Source organism: Asterias rubens, chromosome 15, assembly GCF_902459465.1.
Source record: "Asterias rubens chromosome 15, eAstRub1.3, whole genome shotgun sequence".
Lineage (NCBI taxonomy): Eukaryota > Metazoa > Echinodermata > Asteroidea > Forcipulatida > Asteriidae > Asterias > Asterias rubens.
In genome coordinates, this window is record NC_047076.1 from 10438302 (window position 1) to 10459799 (window position 21498).

The 21498-nt window shown below is 37.9% G+C and overlaps 3 protein-coding genes across 3 annotated transcripts in view; 2 read left to right on the forward strand and 1 right to left on the reverse strand.

The window, feature by feature from the left end:
* Positions 1 to 6858, reverse strand: part of LOC117299858 (reversion-inducing cysteine-rich protein with Kazal motifs-like) — a 65394-nt gene extending 58536 nt beyond the window's left edge. Inside the window, exons 1-2 of the mRNA XM_033783427.1 lie at positions 6644 to 6858; positions 5576 to 5634 (exon numbers count right to left, since the gene is read on the reverse strand). Coding sequence (XP_033639318.1) covers positions 5576 to 5634; positions 6644 to 6704 — 120 coding nt within the window. The 5' untranslated portion in view covers positions 6705 to 6858. The remainder of the gene's footprint in view (positions 1 to 5575; positions 5635 to 6643) is intronic.
* A 746-nt stretch (positions 6859 to 7604) lies between these two features.
* Positions 7605 to 15268, forward strand: LOC117300257. Its single transcript, XM_033783988.1, has 14 exons — positions 7605 to 7710; positions 8962 to 9145; positions 9498 to 9569; positions 9836 to 9907; positions 10311 to 10382; positions 10716 to 10796; positions 11199 to 11270; positions 11691 to 11762; positions 11988 to 12121; positions 12315 to 12660; positions 12956 to 13532; positions 13870 to 13940; positions 14386 to 14503; positions 14637 to 15268. The coding sequence occupies exons 2-14, from the start codon at positions 8964 to 8966 to the stop codon at positions 15252 to 15254; spliced, it is 2487 nt and encodes an 828-aa protein (XP_033639879.1). The 5' UTR covers positions 7605 to 7710; positions 8962 to 8963; the 3' UTR covers positions 15255 to 15268.
* Positions 15269 to 16058: 790 nt separating this feature from the next.
* Positions 16059 to 21215, forward strand: LOC117300098 (acyl-CoA-binding protein-like). Its single transcript, XM_033783791.1, has 4 exons — positions 16059 to 16247; positions 19491 to 19608; positions 19966 to 20028; positions 20754 to 21215. The coding sequence occupies exons 1-4, from the start codon at positions 16236 to 16238 to the stop codon at positions 20831 to 20833; spliced, it is 273 nt and encodes a 90-aa protein (XP_033639682.1). The 5' UTR covers positions 16059 to 16235; the 3' UTR covers positions 20834 to 21215.
* Positions 21216 to 21498: the final 283 nt, after the last annotated feature.

Genomic DNA, 21498 nt, shown 5'->3' on the forward strand with positions numbered 1-21498 from the left:
GTTGTGCGCACAAAGACAGAGTGTTATCAGGAAACGTGGCCCCAGGCTCATTTCTTTTCGCAGCCTGTGTCTGGCCTAGCTGGCCCTTTTGTGTTTGAAATGATTGATGGATGTCACAGTCACAGGCAAGATTTCTCCATGGAATTCCCTTTCTTTTCACGAAATCTTCACACCAACATTTTCCTTTTTCGAAAGAACCGTCAACTTTTTCTAACAACTCATAGTCAAGACTCGTCAAACTCTCAAGGAATCCAGGGAGAAGTATAAGCCAGGAGCTCAAGTTTGATGGTCAAGTGTGGGCTATTGGGATGGTTGTTGGGGGGGGGGGGGAGGTAACGGAACTAAGCCCACAATATGGCAATAGTCTTTCAATACCCATGAGAGACTGGCTACATTTTCTGCTTAGTCAAGCGGCAAGGTTTTGAGTCATTCTTGCTTGGCTTGGTGTACTTTTGGTGGTTGTAAGCCTCCCTAAAAAATATTATTGTCTAGATTCAGCAGGATAAACTTACTAACACCTAGTACATTTTGGGACTGGTGCAATAATCAATGGAGCATTGCTAAACCAGGGATCAAGTCACTACCCAGAATTTGTAAATCTGATCATGTGTATGGAGTGCCTACAAACATACATTGTACATACAGCCTATGTATCGCTCTGTCAATGGGACATAATTCAATCAGACATCAGACCTGCTTAGTGCATTTTCCTGTATAAAGCGGACCAATAATGCTTTCATGGTTGCCATTTAATAATTACAACTGATTCACCAATCATGGCAAATGAGTGTGCCAATCTGTCACACACCTTAGCAAAATGAGCACTTCTTATTATTTCCGTGGGCCGGGGTAATCTACGGGTATTAATCTATGCACTTCCAAGGCATGCAAGGTACTTGATTTGCCGCTTGCTGCTACGATGCACTTCTCATATCAATCACTCTTTGTACTCAACAGTACACAACCGGCAACATTATCCCACAAGAAAATCGGTAATCATAATGAAGAAAAAAAAATCTATTCTAACACAGTTTTAGTGAAATTCCTGTCATATTTCTTTGTAAAGTATAAAGCAAGTAGGCCTATATCAACTTATTATCACGTAAATTTATTCGTTTCATGTTTTTAAAATACATTGTGCAAAATTTGCACAACGTTTTGGGACATTTTGCACAACATTTTGGGACAGCATTTTGGGACGATGTATTTAATACAATGTCCCAAAATGCAAGTAAAACACGGTTTCCTTACTTGGTGTTTCCCAACATATGCATAAAATAACAAATCTGTGAAAATGTTGGCTTAATTGCTCATCAAAGTTGCAAAAAAAATGAACTGCACAACTTTGTGAGCTTTCAGATGCATAATAAAAGGCTTCAGCTGAAGTCTTTTTTCTTGAGTGAGCAATCTATCACTCAAAAACTATGTTACTTCAGAGGAAGCCGTTTCTCACAATGTTTTATACTATGAACAGCTCTCCATTGCTCATTACCAAGTACACTTTTATGCTAACAATTATTTTGAGTAATTACCAATAGTGTCGAGTGCCTTTAATAAGCAGGGAAAAACTGGCTCGTTCTCAAAACTACTCAACAAGCTACATGTTATATTTTACTTTCCTTCTTCCAATCCTCGTTTGACTCTATAATAACTTTTATCACCCTTGTTCAATCTCTTTTATCACTGATAATAACTGTGGTAGTTTATACAGCAAGGGCTGTGTCAATATTCCATTGTCCATTTACAGTAGCTGACCATTAAATGTGTGATAACTACAGATGATAACACAAAATACACACAAATGCAAGTCTCTGTACACTCTAAATTACTTTTATGGTTTGTTTTGGGGTAATTGTATTCTGTGCGGATTGAGTCGAAACATCTTTCCTGGATTGCATTTTTACCTAATGAAAATAATCTTCTTTACATATTTTATGTGAAATTTGTATTTGAAATAAACCTCACATGAACTTTTTTATTTTAAATTATGCCAATTCAATTGTTTTTCATGTTGCATACGGTACAGAATGTACGAATATTGAATTTCCCCCTTTTGGGGATGGGGGAATAATACAGTTTCTCTGCTGCTAAAGTTAAACTTCTCAAACTTCTCTTTAACAGATGATGCCGGAACACGATGCAGATCTATGTTTTTTGTTTTCAAGGAATTTCAGCAAAGTTTGTTCTTTGATACAATCCTACAATATGGTAGAAGCAAGATACAAATTGGTAGACCTACATTTTTTCAGAAAGCTATTTGCAGTTCTAGCTAATATTTCTCATTTATAATATGTATTGAATGCTGAATTTGTGTGACCAATTTCTTCATTTAAACAGAAAGACTGCACCTCTCTGAGGTCATAATATCCACACCATGAGCATATCTCTACCTCCAATCAAGAAATAAATCTGAGTCATCTCTTCGAATTTTGTACTTTACCCGTTCTATTCGCAAAATTGTCAGTGAAATGCAACCCACTAATTCAAGACATGTAAAGCCTAGCTGTAAAAACCAAGACAAACTGCCACTTACTGAAGCTGCAGTGAGTAGCAGAGAGCCTATGGGTGAATAAAAGAGGCCTAATACTTTTAACTTACACGTTTGATCTTCCCTCTATGGTGTATCCTTTACAATTTGAAGTGTACTGTTTCAAACCCAGATGTGGCCGGTATCGACCCAAGTGCACAGATCCAGATCGGATAACATGGTCTAGCAGTGAGAATCGTGCGTCCGCTTGTGATTTGAGCGCACGTCACCAGAGATTCCCAGGGAATATAGGTTAATCAATTGAATAATGTGAAAAAACACACCATAAAAAGGACCAGTATATTGAAGTGTACTGAAAATGTGACTTGGGGCCTTATAAATTAGTGGAAATTTTATTTTTGGGCTGCCGATTTGCAAAAACAAGATAAAATATGTTTTTCTCGGTAGATCTAATTGGTCATTGAATGGAAATCAAGAGCCAAAAAGGTAGATATATATATGAATTACCCTTAGGGCAGAAAATACATGTTTTTGTTAACTACATCTCATCAATTTTCTAGAGAACTAATTAATTTTGGTACTCAAGTTACATTTATAGCAATGACCTGGTTGTTGGTACGACCATGAAGGAAGGTACAACTTTTTTAGGGGAAAAAACATTATAGGAAGGCAACATCACTGGAATTTATTGTAACATTCGTGTAAACCCATACTTTCAGTTGTCTACTTTAAAAACTTTCCAGCTATAGTTCTTCATTTAAAATCTGGAATTTGCTCATGTAAAGGCACTTGACACTAAATTGGTAATTACTCAAACTAGCTGTTAGCATAAAAACATACTTGGTAACGAGCAATGTGGAGCTGTTGATAGTATAAAACATTGTGAGAAACAACTCCCTCTGAAGTAACGTATAGTTTTTGAGAAAGAGGTAATTCTCGCTCAAATATTAAAATACTGCAGGTCTAATAATAAAAATAATAGTAATAATAAACATTTCTATGGCGCTCTACAACTAACACAGCGCCTCACAAGAAAAACAAAATAACATAAGTAGAAAACAGGCATCTGAAAGCACACAAAGTTGTGCGACAATGTTTTTTTTTCAATTAATCTCTTGCAACTTCAATGACCAATTGAGTCCAAATTTTTAACAGATTTGTTATTTTAGGCCTTTGCATATAACAAAAATGTTAGGATTTTACACCAAGTGAGAAAACTGGTCTTTGTCAATTACCAATTACTGGTAGGTGTCCAGTGCCTACCGGTAGGTGTCCAGTGCCTTTAATGTGTGGTGTTCATTTAAAAACCAATTGAATCTTACATGGTAGAAATGTCCAGTGTGTGACACACTGAATAGACAGTGACCCAAAATAGAGAAAGACATTAGCCTATTATCGGGTACAAAAAGGCTGAAAATGGGGCTGGGGTCACACCACATCAAACAAATTTTATGGTCTGCTCTATGCACCCCATACACTCTTTAGCCCAAAGGCACACTCTATGCAAACTACCAGTATGGTCTTTTGTAGGCAAAATTAATACCACTTTTGTCACAGTGCGTGTATTATATTGCCACAAACTCAGGCAGTCACAAAGATTTATTTGTGGTAGAGTAAGAAACAGATTTTTAGTTTGGGCAATCATCAGGAAATTGTTGATCGAGCTGATTATGACATTGAGTTGGTACTGGTAGGCCTTACAGTTCTTAAACTGTCAAAAGAGGTCTTTTGTATTTTAAAAGTAAAAAAATATAGAAATGCCATTCAACTTGACTGGGTCCTGAAGTGTCTTCACTTGTACATTGTAAGATGCTAAAACAGACAACTAGATTTACATCATTTAAGAACCCACCATAGGAAGACAGTGTGAGAAAAAAAAACTACAGAAGCAGACCCTACTTTTGAAAACAAACAACCTAGATCTACATAATTTATGTTTAGTCAAGTGCACTGTTCATGTAGGTGTTACTCCTAAAAGTAGGTTACCCAAACAAATTTTAATCGAAACAGAAAAAAGGGGTGAGCACTGAGACGGACCGTTCCTCCCCCACAAAACAAAAAGAGCAGGATTTATTATTTCAAAGCACATGGCTGTCCCTCATATTATTAACACCATGCCATGTGCACGTTAGTTGGGTCTATTTTGATCTATTCATGTACACGCTGCATGCACAGACCCCACAACAAAAGAACACAAATAACTGTGCCAGCTAGTTTTGTTTTGATAACCAATGTTAAAGCTGGAGGGGGGCTTCAGTGTATGAAACCCTTTGCATTTTGGGGTAGTGCTGCACTGCGGAGGCAGTGCCAACATCATGCAGAGTATTTTGTTAGTCTGTTGACTCTTGCAGTTTTTGCAGTCCCAGGCTGGTAGAAAAATACCTCTGGTTTTACAGTATATGTATTGAGCATGAAATTGTGTGAAAATTTATGATATGACCAGAAGAAGTTCCGTATAAGGATGGTACTTTAGCAATTGTTAAGAAACTATACCATGTCCAAACAGTAAAACTGAGTTAGCTTTACAAAAATACTTGGGCATCAAAACAGGTTTTGACTAAATTGAGACTAAAATATTGTACTTTCCCTGAAAAAAATCAAGATCCTGACAAGGTAAAAATAAGATATTTGAATCTGCCTGAGTTTGGACCTGTTTTTGTTAAAGTAGTGGACACTATTGGTAATTACTCCAAATAATCATTAGCATAAAACCTTTCTTTGTGAAGAGTAATGGGGAGAGGTTGACGGTATAAAACATTGTGAGAAAGGGCTCCCTCTGAAGTGCCATAGTTTTTGAGAAAGAAGTAATTATTCACGAATTTGATTTTGAGACCTCAGATTTAAAAGTTAGAACTTGAGGTCTCGAAATCAACCATCTAAACGCACACAACTTCGTGTGACAAGGGTGTCTTTCTCTTTCATTATTATCTCGCAAGTTCGATGACCAATTGAGCTCAAATTTTCACAGGTTTGTTATTTTATGCATATGTTGGGATAAACCAAGCGTGAAAGCTAGTCTTTGACAATTACCAATAGTGTCCACTGCCTAAACACATTTTACTTCAAACATTTTGAGCAGACTCTTACCTGATCACATGATGCTTGGCAGGCAGGGTGGCTTCGAACACCATGACAGCATTCGGGATCTATTTGGACGAAAAAGAATAAGATTACAAACTGATATAACAGCCCAAAAATCCATGTTTAATTAGAGATGACAATCTTATTTTTGGGAAGCATTTAGCCCTCCTCTATTTTAGAACAAGCAAACATTTAAATTAATCAACTGCTACAAATTACATCAAATAGTTTGAGGAAGTTTGTTCGGTCTATAATTTTGTGTATGTTGAATTTGGGGGAATATCAATAGTGGCAAGCGAAATAAGTGGCTGTCATAATTGCTGCACTTCAAAAAAGCAAAAAAATAAGATGATGTTTTGTAAAATTTGACTGTATTTTAGTATTTTGACTGAATTGAAACTGAATTGACTGCCGAGTGAACCTGGTTTGCTTAACTGGAGCTCTATGTCAACATACTGTATCCCTACTACAAATATGAGGTCATTCCTCTTTGTCGGACGGGAATGCTGTGGGGTTGGTGGGCATATTTTTTTCTTTGGTTTTTTAAAGACATTTTAAAAAGGTAAATGTTACAAGGCATAGGCCTAAAGCATTTTTAAATAAACTTGAGAGTTCTGTTTCATTCATGCTGCTTTTTTTTTTGCAAATTGTTTAGAAAGGACTCATTTCAAATACCAACAATCTTTACACAATTAAAATGTTCCTCTAAACTTGAACGAACTGAAAGGCCTTTCGTAGGTGGAGTACCTTCCAAGTTCAACTTATTTCTCAATGCCGACTGTTTTTCTTATAAAAACACCAAATAACCTACTGTTGCAGAAATTATCCAGTCAGTAAATACTGAACCCCACACTTGGTAACAGAAAATACTTGTACAAATTGAAGCACAAAGCCAAGTATTTCACGAGAGGTTCTGCCAACTGGTACTGTGACACTGTTGTAATGCGTTTGTGTTGCAGACGACACCTATAACTAATCTAAACAAAATTAGCGCAATACACATTCACTTAGCAAAACGGATAACCCAAAATGCTAAAACAAAAACTAACACAACAACTTCTAGCATTTTCCTACCTTGTGCAAACACCACAGACAAGGAACAAATCCAAACCAATGTTAGAAAACCAGACTTCATCTTTCGCTAATCGTAGATATCCAGGCCGGTTGCACGTTCATACTTGCCGTCTCTCACGCTCGACTGAAAAGCTCCTGTACTTTTTAACTGGTTTTATCGCTGGTCTTTGGTTTGTGTGCAGCGCACACACACCGTCCGTACACGCACACAACTGGGCATCAGTGAAGAACTCTTGGGCGCTTTATTGAGCCGAAATCAGTAGCTGACAAGAAGAACTTTTACTGGTAAAGTGCACTTGCCAATAGTATTACGTGCATGAATTCACGGAAGACAATCTCAGCTACAAAAAGCGCCCAAAGAGAGTCGCACGCTCACACGCCGTCCCCAAAACAGTGCACAAGCTGGCCTCTTGGGATTTGCCGGTAGTTCTTTCGTCGTTCACCCCTCTGTACGTGATTACCATTCACCATCTTTATTGTGGAACAAACCTCCGGAAATGTTCCCCAGTCCCAGATTGACGATCTGGCGTGCGAGGTTAAATCGTGCGTCAATATCAATTTGAGGCAAACTTCAGCTGAGATATTTCTCTTCCCGGGGAGTGCAATTTCGCAGCAATCATTCTTGAGTTCACACAGCTGGAGTCTAGTAACGCAGGGCGAGCAACCAGTTCAAAGAACAGCCAATTGCTGAATAATAGGCCATAATCACCTCTCGTTGAAAAGTGGCCCAATCATTACCATCGATTTCTTCATCTCTTGGGGAAAGCTAATTGCTAGAATACATTATCCCATTACTGAGGGACCGCCTGTCTGTTGCAAACTCAAACAATTGGCAGTGGGACTATTTTTACCGCTTTTCTCATGGAGCTCTGACAAACTTTGAGGAAAAATTAATTTTCTTTAAAACTGTACACCATTCTCATTGGATTTGCATGGGCGTGCGGTTCCCAATAAACTACGGGTGCCAGAACCTATTCAAGCCAACACAATAACGAGACCAAAGTGTGACGGCTTTTTTATTGCTTGCTGAGGAGAGTGATCCCACACAATACAGCAAATTGAATGAGGTCTGAGATAGTTCAGCTGGTTATTATGTCACCAACCTTGAAGCTCCTCCCCAGCAATTTACCGGGACTCAGCGGCTGTAATTGGTACCAGGGGAGTAGGTGGATGTCCTTGCAGGGGATTTGTGTGGGGGGGGGGGGGGGGCAAGAGAGCACAGGACCGTGATTGGGATTCGGGAATTCAACTTGCACCAGTCTCGGACTCTACAAAAAAAACTTTTTGCGAAAAAAGAGTAGCACAATCCAAAACGTTTCAAAAGCGTTGATCCGTTTTCATTCACGTCATTACTTTCAACGGTTTGATACAAATTAGAACAAAAACTACACAATAGCAATAAGACATTATGAGGTGCATGCGCAACACAAAACATAAAACAGTTAAAACATACCAAAAGAAAGACTCAAACTCAAGACTCATCTTTACCATTAACTCGTGGTGTGTACACCGACTGGTAGTAAAGGAAAACCATTCTTGGTGGCGCTGTTTACAGCCGCTTGAACAGCTGCGTCCCGCGTGCGCGCGCAGCGCAACACGTTTCGCGTATTCATTTGCACGCGCGTAAAGCTTTCAAAGTTTAAAAATCTGCTGGGATTTTGATATCAATGGTCGTTTACATACAAAAATGTTGCAGTATAGTGAAGATTTGCAGTTCCCGGCGAACAATAAACCTTGCAATTACTCCAAAATAAGTCCATATTATGAGTGGCTGAATGTTTTATGAACGTTAACGAAAGGTAAGTTTTCACTTATTGGTGCATGAACCGAACGAACAAAGTACTTTACATTTGTCTTTTGTTTTAGTTATAGTTCGAAAGTTTATTTTTGTAATCTGCTAATCCATGAAATGTATAGGCCAAAATAGATGGTATAGCACTGCAGTCGATTTCACGAAGGAAATGCGCAACTTGCGCCATGGCGTAAAGTTTCATGAAATCCTGCAACAGATGAGTTCAAACCAGACTACAGTGGGACATTCGTTTTCCTATAATTCCAAGGCGTTCCTATCAAATTTTGTTCAGAAACAACACTTGTCAAAATTAATATGACATTCAGAAATGTTTTAAACTGTATTAAATTAAAGATGTTATTGTTCTACTATCATCATAATTTATCTGAGACCGTGTTAATTTTATGTAATCTTAGACAACTTTATTTTCTTACAATTTTGTAATGTTCCTAACCTACAATGGTTTTCTTCTTTTGTTTCATTCATAAACCGCACTTGCAACATTTGTGTTTTGACCCACATGCAGGTATGTTTCTGTTCTATCTGACATCTCTTGCAATCGTGACATCATTGGCGGCTGACACTTGTCCTGAGACGTGTTTGTGTCGTGGAGACACATTAACATGTTCTCCTGACACAAATGAAGGAGTTAAACTTGAAAGAATTCCCACTGATCTTCAAAAGTACAACTTGTTGCACATCAGAAATGTGTGAGTAATTAAACAAAATTGGCTTAGCTATATGGCACACTAACAATAAATTGTCAAAGACCAGTATTCTCACTTGGTGTTTCCCAACATTTTTTGAGTGAGAAATTACCTCTTTCTCAAAAACTACTCAGAGAGAGCCGTTTCTCGCAATGTTAATACTATCAACAGCTTTCCGTTACTTTACCAAGTAAGTTTTTTTTCCCAACAAAAAACTACCAACATTGTGAAATATAAATAGATTAGATCTGCATTTCCTTCCTCCATGATTAGATAGAGCTAGACTTAGCAATTTGTGTAAGTTTGTATGATTGATTAAGTAAATAAACTGGAAATAATATTAATCTATTTACAGGAAGTTGGAACACAATGACATCCAGCAAGTCGAACCTGGTGATTTCTCAGGTCTATCTCAAGCCCAACACCTGTAAGTAAAGTAAATTGCAAATACTGTATTCGGGTCACATCAGGGAATGGAAAAAAATGCCTCTTCATTAACCTACTGCAGGTAAAATCGAATGTGTATGAATAACTACTCTGACATACACTGTAGTACACATCTAAGTTGTCACAAAAGTGATTTTTGTGTGGACTGAGTTTCCAAATATTTAATTGTACAGTTAACATGTTTACCGTTTGTAAGATTGTGAAACATGAGCCTAAACACTCTGTTTCCCTTTTTCTCTCTCTCAGATATTTAGAGCATAACCGAGTGAGGGCGCTAATACGAGATGGTTTCAACGGACTGGACGGTGCAATTACAATGTGAGTTTAAAAGACTTGGTTGGTCCATGGAGGAAAAGTATAACGGGTACGGGGGCCAAGAGCTGGAAGACGATTGCTTTTATAGCCACGTAAGGCAAGAAAACTAACAAAAGGACATCATAAGAAGAAGAAAAAACTTTAGTGCACTGAAATTGCAGTTGTTGTCTGCATCAGAGCATTGCCTCACAACAATCGGCTACCACAAGACGCCAAGAATACTCTTCAAGAGGGCGCTATTTAGCAAATACAGTAGTAACTGTCAGGCATCGGGATAAAATAGCTGCCAGATAGAAGAAAAAACACGACCACAGACTTTGGAACCAAGTCAGACCATCAGACTATCTTTTTTTTTTAGTAAACCCATTGCTAACATTAAGTGCATTTTTTTTGTTTTATTCCGCAGCAAACTGTCACATAATCTCATTCGATATATTGATCGTTTTGCTTTTGATGGATTATACAACATTCGCAAAATGTAAGTATCAAAATATTGAGCAAAACAAATTCACTTCCAGATCACATTAATTACAAAACAAACTAAAAACATTCAATTCATATCACGATGCGTCCGAGGAATGTAAATCGCATTTTCTAAATAAATATCGTTTACAACTTTTACTGACGTAATGACATTAAAATAGTTCAAAAAGCGGCATTACAAAACATCGATGGCACTGCTAATAACTTTTCAAACTTACCCAGTCATTTGGTTTCCTGAAAGGGTACTGTTTGTCCGAGTAAAATAAAGTGATATTTTTATTACCACCTTAATTTTCTAAATTTGTATTGGTTCTTTTCATTCACACAGCGATTTATCTCACAATGAGATAGCGTTTATAGAAGATGCACCTTTTCAGACAGCACATGGTCTAAGGAGCATACTCTTGCTGTAAGTACCAACCTATGATTCAATACGTTCATTCATCCTAGATTGGACACTCGCTATACAAAACGTTTGCTATGAAATTAATATTGGTTGGAAAGACGGTTTAATAATCCACGCAAAATATGCCTCCAAATATGGTTTTCATTTATTTTGTGAACCAACATGGCCGCCATACAAAATTACAATAGCATTTTGTTCAATAATTGACTCAAAGGTACTAGGAATTGTCACACCGAATTTTCTTCGTTTTCGTTAAACTCGTTTTAAGTCAACTGGCGCTTTATACAAAACAACAAAATCAAACTACTATGTTACACATTTTATGAAACCCAACTTTTCTTTGCCTTGCCAAAATAAATAACAAAATCCATTTCCTTGAATGTGTTATTTATTCTTTCCTGACAGAGATCTTTCTTTTAATCAAATAAAAAAAGTTGACGATGTGATGTTTCTTGGACTGGAATCGTTGCAAGAATTGTAAGTAATTATGACTTTAAAAGTTAAGCATTCAATTGCTAATGGGGGTTATATATCAAGCAACTTAAAGATATACGTGAAACGAAAACTACAACACGTGTTCTTTGCTCAAAACTGTCTAATTAATTGTTTCAATCAGTAAGGAGTTCACATGATAATAATTGTGTGGAAAAAACCGAACATTTATTTGTTAATAAAAATACCCTTCTCCTGAAAGATCCGCGACAACTCCTAATACGTCATCATGTTTTATTTATTTATTGTAACGCGCAGCAGAGTAAATTCATGTATAGATGTTGGGCAACATTAAAATTGCTTAGTGGTAACTGTAGAGACCTTTGAGATTGGATACAGATGGAATACAAGTGGTATTAGGCCCGTGTTGTTAAAATTATTTCGTACAACTTTCTCCCTTCGTAGATATTTGAACCACAACCTGATCAGTAAGGTCGGTATTGCTGCCTTTATGCCGCTTCGGAGTCTAAGAATGTTGTAAGTATAAATAATGTTTGCCATCTTGGTTATAATGAAACTGTCTGAGGTTGGACTAGTCTGGGTCCCTGTTTTTATCTGCAAGGAAAAAGATAGGTACCTGCTACTCAGATCCAGTGATTCCATCCATTGGATACAAGATATTCATTGGATGCGGTGACATGAGCTTTCAAACATTATAGAGCATCCTGCATGAAATAACATGAATATACATTGTTTATGCAGATACTTGGCTGGTAACCCGATAAAGTGCAGCTGTAGTTGGTTTGAAGTGTGGGACGTTTTGCAATCACGTGACATCGAAATTATGGATACCAGCGACGCCGTAAACTGTAACTTCAAAGATGCAACAAATTGCAGTAAGTCAGCATGGAGTTTATTTGGTCATACTTATTTTGGTTTCTGTCTTAATAAATCTGGAGTTATTAAACTTTAAATGTTTCTTATGTATTGTTTATGAAGTATGGAAAACATGCGAGTTTTATAATTTCAAATGGAAAGGAGATCAAAGTTTGCACTTAACCGACAACATTGTGTGTCATTTTGAAGTAGGATCTTTATCACTGAGCCGGAACGTCTCACAAGAAAGTCCAGAAATCGGAACCGGCACATTCGAACCGGATCAGGAACAAGTAGTCACCACCAAACTGACCATAGATGACCTCCGACCTCCAGATACGGACGAGTCCGGTTACATTATATCCGGAGCAGACTCCTACCCAATACGGAGTCCGGAGGGCGAGAGGGTACTGAGTGAATACGACGTTCTGATGCGGCAGCGTATTGAGGCGATACACGACGAGGGAAAGAAGAAACTCTACTCTCTCGTCTTCCACGAACGAATGAGAAACTTTATTACTGCATTACAAGGAGGAAAAGGCTCAGTGTCAACCGTAAAGTAGGTTTTTTCAATATGAAACGCCATTTGCGTGTAAGATTTGAATATCAACAAGTTACCACTTAAATTTGATTTCCTCATACCGTCCTTGCTCTAAGCTCAGACTACCGAGACAACAAAACTCCCCTTTCGCGATTTGTATACATAATATTATTATTAGCAAAACGAAAAAAAAAAAAAACCTTAAAATAGCTTTATTAATTACATATAATTATTTCCATTACATTGGCACTGCTAACCAATAAACTGAATACTAACGGTAATTTCTTAAACTTAATGTTTGATTCTGACGCAGGGCCACCACTACACCCGGAAACGAATTAGACACAGACTATGGAGAAGCTGTATTCGATGGGTACGAAAAAGACACGAGAAATACTGTTTTTGATGGATACGAGAAGAACACGGGAAAAGCTGTATTCGATGGTTATGAAACAGACACCAGAATTGTGACACCAACAACGAATACGTTTAAAATAGGCGAACCATTCAAAATAATGATACCTCAGCTCGAACGTGTCCTAGAGCAACTTTTCCCGCCTAGTCTGTCCAATTTCTCCGAAGTTGCTCGAGTGGACCTCGGTGAACCGAAGTCACCCGAGCGATCCCGACTCATCAATCGGCTTGTTACGGGCGATATACATGTAGATGCTCTTCTTCGGAGAGAAAGCGAGCTCGCGATGAAGATGCTAGTAAACGTCAGTGAGTTGATAAATGCAACGACCCCCGAGTCTACAACAATGGCGACAACCAACCTCACGTTGATGACGAAAAGACCGTTGACAGACGCCCTCAAACAGCCGCAGATACTTATTCCTGCTGTGATTGGTCTCCTCGTGTTTGTCTGCTTTGCGTCTCTAGCAATCTCCATGGTATGTTGAGTTACACTCAATCATTCTTCTCACATTATAGTCATAAATGTATTACCTTTCCATTATACAAACAACCCTCCAGTCAGAGAACCGTCGGCCGTGAGACACGGCCGGAACCTGCCATGGTTTGCTGGAATCTCGGAACGCTCGGACTCATCAGCCTCACTTTAAGGAATCCTGGAAAAGATCTCACAGTGAAAAAATAACACCACCCCAACGTTTTACTGAGATTAAAGTTCCATAAAACTAACCCGACGAAATTACTTTGATATTTTTGAACAGTCTTCATTCTTCTGAAAAATTATAACTCGTTTTATTCCCGACTTTAATACTGTAGTTTTCAGGTCTCTGTCGTGCTCCAAATGAAAAATCCGGCGGTTTCGACCCATCGAAATGTTGCTCATGCAAGTATGTAGTAAGCACATAATAATTTCATCATTAAATTGACAGACTAAACTTTCAATTACACAAACAAAATTGAAGTCTGATGCGATCAAGCAAAGTGAGTCATTAGTCAACCCCAATCATTTTTTTTTTTATACAATGAATACATCTCTTGAAACTTCGATGACTAATGAGCCCAAATTTTAATAAACTTGATGCATAATGTTTGGATACACCAAGTGAGAATATACCAAAGGCGCCCACCCGTGCCTTAAAAAAAAGAAAGAAGATTAGTATACAACCAGCCTTTTGAACAAAAACAAAAATAATATTTCTTTTTGCTTGCTTGTTTCGCTTAAGAGTTAAGCTAATCGAAAATAGTGTGGATGAAACGTTATACACTCATCACAAGTTTAATAACTATCTTAAATTTCACTTTCGTATTTCGTTTTGTGACATTTTGTTATAGGTGGGTTGCCACTATCAACGAGAAACTGATGGTAAGGAAACTACACATGGAACGACAAAGCAAAAAGACTACGGCAGCCAAGAGCGAGTTCCTTAAGTTGCACTGTCAAGCTAGAAAAGTAAATGATGTAAGATAATTTTGGGGGTTGAACGAAGACAAATTAATGACAGCGGGATTTGAAACTATGTTTAAACTATTCTTAAACAAATTAATGATAATTTTACTAACATTTTGTTGTTTTACTTTCACAGTCTATAATCAGATTGTCCCCAAGCACCTCACCATCGGCGGACCCATCTCTCCATCAGCAGCCAGGAACAGGAGTCCGTGGTGTTGTCTCGATCACACCCCTTGTTCTCACTGACGACTTCCCGAAAAGATCGAAAACGTCACCCGGCAACGAACTCGACTCTGAAACATATAGTTCATCCTCATCACCAGACATGAACAAAGACATTAAGAACTGTCTCTCGCCTGATGGAAAAGAGACAACTGGAGCTTTCACATGTCGAAACCATTCACCAGGGGATGAAATCACTCTCTTTGAGGTTCCACTGAGCAGAAGTACCAGTAATCCCTTGAAAAAGAGATTGGAAGAGCCCGGGTTATCTGTGCGGCACGCACGTGACTCAACAAGTCCTCCTTGTATCACTTCCGCTGTAGACGCAATTTGCCATAACAAAGAACCGATATCCACCCCTATGAGACATGCGGCGAGTATGGAGAAATCATCTTCGGAACTTCGCTGGTATGCAAGAGAATGCCTCTCTAGCCAACGAATGATGGTGCAGGGCAGAACACCGTCTATGACGTCATCTGATGACGTCATAGGTGATGCAGATATCAAGAAAGGAGAGAATGGAAACTGAAAAAAAACATACGTTTTTATTTTATTTACAGCAAAGTACAGATCCCAGAGAGGGCCATTAGTACGATTTGCCAGCAGCATATTGATGTACCATCCCAGCGTTATGAAAATCGGCAGTTATAGCTGGTGAGAAGTTAGGCTATTAGCATAAGAGGAAGCTGTGGAAAAGTTTAATGCCGGTTTCCGTGGAGATCTCAAATGTCTACCTCAACAAGTTAGTTGAAGGAGATCTAGGATCTTTATTGTGTACTTTTTGTTGTAACGCAACGATTGCCTAAACACACAAGGAGAGATTGTTTGTAATAATAATTGTAGTGATAGGTGTTGTAAACGCATCTGCTTTGTACATGTCACTTATATATAAATTAGCGACCGGGCCCAATTTCATACTGCCTGTGACACGAAAGTATTGCCAGAAGAAAACAGTTTACATTGCTGTGACTGCAAAATGTTGCCGCACTAAATTTTTGCTTCCCAAGCATTCGTTACTTTATGAAGGTCCAGCGTACAGTAGCTTATAGAGTCAAACTTGTTTATGCCATTTTTAATATGTTTACTTTTTCGATGTTAATACTTTCAGGCCGTATATTTTACGAGTAAATTCCCGAATAAATAACAATAAATGATCCTAACTTGCCTACATGAGTTAAATATTCCCTTAAAAAAAACCGCATGTCTCGCGCAGTGCAGTGATGGAGTTGTATGCCCACACTTTTTAGGGCAAAATGTGTCGGCTGAGGGCGCTGTGTGCAAACGTCTGGTACCCATTTCATTGATCAAAATTAGAACGTAATGAATCGTGAACCTTACTAATCACATGTGTCGCGCAGTTTGCATTGTTGTTTCGCAGCCTCATTATCAAGTGTAATCAGAAACAGTAGCCACGCCTATCTCCGCCGGCCAACAAGAACTTTTTATTGAAGGTGCTTCGCCTACCCTTCTGTATTGTATTTGTACTCAACATCAAAGTTCTATCTTCAACATGGCTGGATCCGTAAGTATTTCGTCTGTCCATGTTTATTTATTTTTTTTAATTATTATATATAAAGACAAAGTCGTGTGCAGTAGATTCGGCTACCAGCGCCAGCACAGGTGTCAGGACAGTCACAGATGCTTCAAGTCTTTAGGGTGCGTTCGTCTAGTCAGCTTCACTGGGTCGACCCCGGTGTGTGGCGTTTTTTTTTCTCCCAGGACAAGTGTGTGCAGATAATTACCCACGTTCGTCCTGGTGTAAACAACCCGCCACGCACCGGGGTCGGCCCAGGGGAGCTAAACGAACGCACCCTTAGTTAGACCATAATATTAAAATAGACTAACTTGAGTTGAACAGAGTGCATTGGGTTCCTACCTCCAAACCATCGCCCATGCCATGGATGGACACAATTATGTTAAATTTAATGGATAACTTTCCGTATGGCGCCACCACTTTATCACTCATTTTTACAAAAAGGGATATCTCATTGAGGTAAATTAGATACTATATTATTTCATATCGAATGAAAAAGTAGTGGCGCCATACGGAAACTTTTCCAATTTAATGGCCAGGCCAGAGAGAGTCCAATGGTCCAATGCACTATAATTATGACTTATGTACATGTATTGTGTACTAATCATTGGCATTGCTTGCCATTGTACACTTTCGGTATCAGAAAATATAAATAAAAGTTCACAGATTTACAATTAACTTACAGGGTTTACAGAAGGTAGTGATGAAAGACTTCTCTTGAACAATAAAATATTATTCCATGAAATGCTTTACTTTTTGAGAAAACATTAAAACAATATCAATTCTCAATATCGAGAATTACTGGTTATTTTTAAACACATGTCATGACACGGCGAAACATGCGGAAACAAGGGTGGGTTTTCCCGTTATTTTCTCCCGACTCCGATGACCGATTGAGCCTAAATTTTCACAGGTTTGTTATTTTATGTGATACACCAATTGTGGACCTTTGGACAATACTGTTTACCGAAAGTGTCCAATGGCTTTAATTGGCTTGGCCACGGCATACTTTTGTTAATGAATGGGGAACATTCCCATTGCACTTTTTCTTGTTTTCGAAATCAATTTAAAAAAGGGAATCTGAGTCTGACCTTCAGGAAAACATCAGGAAAACTTTGTAGGAGGGCAATTCTATTTATAAACTATGACTTTTGTTAAAATGTAAGTGCAGAAAAAAATTGCGTCCCTTTTGCAAACCTATTTTTGTATATTGTGCCCACTGCTGTTGGATTATTATTCTGCAAAGATCTTCATCATGAAACAGTGACGGATCGAAAGCCAATGAATTTTAAACAAAATGAAAACAAATAAAATAAATAAATCACTCGTTGTTTGTCGAGAGAACTGGTAATTATTTAACATGATCTCAACTGATCTTAACAAATTGCTAATTGAAGGAGCTGTACCATACACACGTTAGATCTCGTATATACATAATTACAATAAAAAATTGCTTTTCAGCGTTACTGTATGACGAGATTGAGCATCAATACAAACTGGGCTTGAAGACAAGGTTTTGCCTGCCACCTCAAGCAAGGACAATGACACGATCAGTGCACTATAGTTGAGCTGGTACCAGCATACCTCTAAAAACTATAAGGCTCACGGGGGAGCCTTAAATATATTATAGTTTCTAGAAGTAGTACCAGCACAGCAGACTATTTTTAGCAGAGGAGGCTCTGCAGCGGGGAAGTGCAGCACAAGGGCCCTATTTCATAGTGCTGCTTTTAAATCCATTGGACACTTTCGGTAAAAAGTATTGTCAAAAGCCCACACTTCGTGTATATCACAACTTAATATAAAATAACAAACCTGTGAAAATTTAGGCTCAATCGGTCATCGGAGTCGGAAGAAAATAACAGGAAAACCCACCGTCGTTTCCGCACGTTTCGCCGTGTCATGACATTGCGTTTATTACCCTGTAATAGCCCTGTAAGTTATTTGTAAATGTGTGAACTTTTAATTTTCTTTCTGTTCCGAAAGTGTATAATGGCTTTAACGGCTTTAACGGTTGAAGCAAATTTTGATGCTTACCCTTTTGTAGCAGAAACATTTGCTACAACTTACATACAAGGTAGTGTTTCACAGGTTAGCACCCTTAGCAGGTTCTCCAAATGATGCACGTGCACAAATGGAAAGCCTGGAATTACATGCAGGGTCTGGAGACCATGGTCTCCATTGCCCCTGGTATTGGCCTTGGTGTCCACTCAAAAACTTCCCATTGTCTTTAAGATTTTCAAATGCAAGTGCCCTTTGCAAAATGAAAATGGCTTTGACCTTTAAACATGTTCAAAGATGAAATTCTAGGCCTGACATGGAACAGTCGTACTGTAGAGTAAGGATAGAGATTACCCATGTACATTGATATTCTGAAGTGAATGCTTGTGTATTGTGTATTTTAGCTTGAGAGGTGGCCAATGTTTGAATTTATGATTGATCTACAAACTCAAACAAGAGCTGTGTGATAAAAAGCTTACCCGGGTTCTATTTTGAGATAGGCTGGACATCATAAGACTCAGTAGGTTCAGTTTTACACTGAAAGCAAACAGTGTACTTCTATTAGTGTCCACCATATCTCAAAAAGGTTAAATTGGAACTTGGTAGAGTTAGGTCCACAATGCTAAGATTCATCTCCACATTAGTGTGGTCACATTCTTAGCTTCTAGAGTACACATTACTATCAATTCAGAATCAAAATAAGCTCAGAGATTAAACTTATTATGCATGTAGGTTGATGTACTGAAACTTTGCCTATAACCATGTGATTATAAAACAAGTACAGACCAGAATCTTAATTGTGTTCTGCCTTGGAACTATTATTATCTCAAGATTGATACGAACACTGTATGCTTTCTTGATTTATAGAATGACAACAATAATTGGGTTGAATACCTAAAATGTTGTTTTCTTCGATATAAATTCTCTTTTTAGACTTTTTTTAGGGACTTCTGAATATCTCATTAAAATTTTGTTGAAAATAGTTAGGCAGTCATCAAAGGGAAAAAGATGGTCGGGTCCATATTGTGTTGAATGAAACCTGTGGTTTTGTATAAATTTCCTGTGATCAATGCACAAAGTCTGTGCACCCTGTTCACAATTAACTACACATACCCACAACACTCTACTGTGTGCCATGGTCATGCCTACAATGGCGTGGTTAACTTTTAAAAGAGGTCGTTTCTTAGTTGGAAGATTTTCTTTTGATTTCAATATTTTTGTTTGTGTTTACAGGACAAGTTTGTTGTAGCTGCAGAAGAGATCAAGCGTCTTAGTAAACTGCCTGACAATCAAGAGTTGCTTGATACGTACAAGTATTATAAGCAAGTCACTGTAGGAGACTGCAATACTGGTAAATATACAATAGTAGAGTTCAAGGTTTTCAGTTTTAGGAAAGGGAGCCCTCTTGTGGCGTAACATTGAGTTTGCTCTTTCTGTCAAGTCCTCGCTCACTGAAACCCAAGTTTTAAGGTAAGGTCACAAAAGTGTAGAACAATGCATAAGAATCTGGTACTGAGAAGTCTCCCAAATTCCGACCAATCTACTCTGCGGTACAAGAATGTTGTTTTAAGCAAGACAAGTTCTCAAAAGAACAGATCTACAAGTTAAATAGATACAAACACTGTTTTACTGCAAACTAAATATATATTGACTCTTAGAATGTTTTGAATTTAATTTAAGTATCCGATTTATTTGACTGTGATCACAGATAGACCTGGTATGTTGGACCTGAAGGGTAAAGCTAAATGGGACGCATGGAACGGTATTAAAGGTAAGTTATGCACTTAATTCCTAAACACCCCTGACTTTAAGTCAAAAGCTTCTCATCGTAGCTTTTAAGTTTCAAATGAATTGTTTGGGATTTATTGATGGAAGTTATTTTCCCAATATACATCACATCATCTTCTTAATAATCTTGATTAGGCCATTTTGGGAGTCAATGTAAGCCCTGAGGGCATTTTACTTTCTACACATACTACAGTGGCATCCTGGATATGAGGGCTTGTTTCTTTGGCAGAAAGGTTTCAGAGCTCCATAAATCAAGTCTTGCCTTAAAGAAGAAGCTACAAATCTTTAATTGCACAACGAATCCTAGCACACAGGACCTACAGTTTAATGTTTCATTCGAAGGACAAAGTTATCATCTTGCTCAAGGACACAAGTGTCATGACCGGCACTCGAACCCACACTTTGCTGATCAGAAGCGCCAAAGCTTGAGTTTGGTGCTCAAAATACTATCAGCTATTAGTCAGAAAACAGTAGTTAAGGTTAAATACTTGTACACTCAAAAGTATTTTACGAGAAAGTGCTTTTCAAGACATCTTGGGGAATAAACATTTACAGTCGTGATTTTCTAAAGATGAGACCATTTCAGCTGATATTCCTTCAGGTGATTGAACTTGCACTTCATGTGAAGTGAGTTTTGTCTGACTGTTCATCTTGAAATTTGACACAATTCCTACTTCTTGATGTTCTATTTTTTATTTATTTTTTCAGGAATGACCAAGGAGGAAGCTGACCGTCTATATGTGGAATACGTGGAGAAATTGAAGACAAAATATGGCCTTTCAGCCTAATTCATATCTGGGATAGATAGGTTTTTAAATGAGAATTGGTTTAAATTTATAAATGTTTTGGTTGTCAGGTTGTAGGGACAAGAACAAATTTAGTAGATTTTTGAAGCTGCTTGAAATGAATTTTAAACTTTTGTACGACACAAAACACCATGTCCAGAGATTTATCGATAGTGCAACATCAACAACTAAAACATTGCATATTTTTGTTTCATAACGCGAGTTATCAGTTTCACAATTAAACATTGGTTAGAGAATTTCTTTATGACGTGCAAATATTTGTTTTGTGAAAACGTTGAAATATCTTAATTTATATAGAAAAGTTTGCGGTAACACCATGTAATAACAATCTCTAAATGAGTTGGGGTGGTTCTGAAAAGAACCGTTGGATTAACCATGTAATAACAATCTCTAAATGAGTTGGGGTGGTTCTGAAAAGAACCGTTGGATCCAACGGTTCTTTTCAGAACCACCCCAACTCATTTTTTAGAGATTGTTATTACATGGTGTTACCGCAAACTTTTCTATATCTTACTTCCACCATGCAAAGTTTCAAATCCTACTTATCTTAATTTAATGATACATTTTATAATGCGAGGTAAATGCTTTACTATTATTCATTTTACAGTTGTGTTACTTATAGGAAACTTAGTCAGGTATCCGCAATG

What these genes read in the sequence shown, in the direction of transcription:
- LOC117300257 (XM_033783988.1), top strand. Translation starts at nt 8,964, where the DNA reads ATGTTTCTGTTCTATCTGACATCTCTTGCAATCGTGACATCATTGGCG. An exon ending in CTAAGGAGCATACTCTTGCT is followed by an intron (nt 10,797 to 11,198) that starts GTAAGTACCAAC and finishes CTTTCCTGACAG; the next exon opens with AGATCTTTCTTTTAATCAAA. An exon ending in CGTCTCTAGCAATCTCCATG is followed by an intron (nt 13,533 to 13,869) that starts GTATGTTGAGTT and finishes TTAATACTGTAG; the next exon opens with TTTTCAGGTCTCTGTCGTGC.
- LOC117300098 (XM_033783791.1), top strand. An exon ending in TGTAGGAGACTGCAATACTG is followed by an intron (nt 19,609 to 19,965) that starts GTAAATATACAA and finishes CTGTGATCACAG; the next exon opens with ATAGACCTGGTATGTTGGAC. An exon ending in CGCATGGAACGGTATTAAAG is followed by an intron (nt 20,029 to 20,753) that starts GTAAGTTATGCA and finishes TTATTTTTTCAG; the next exon opens with GAATGACCAAGGAGGAAGCT.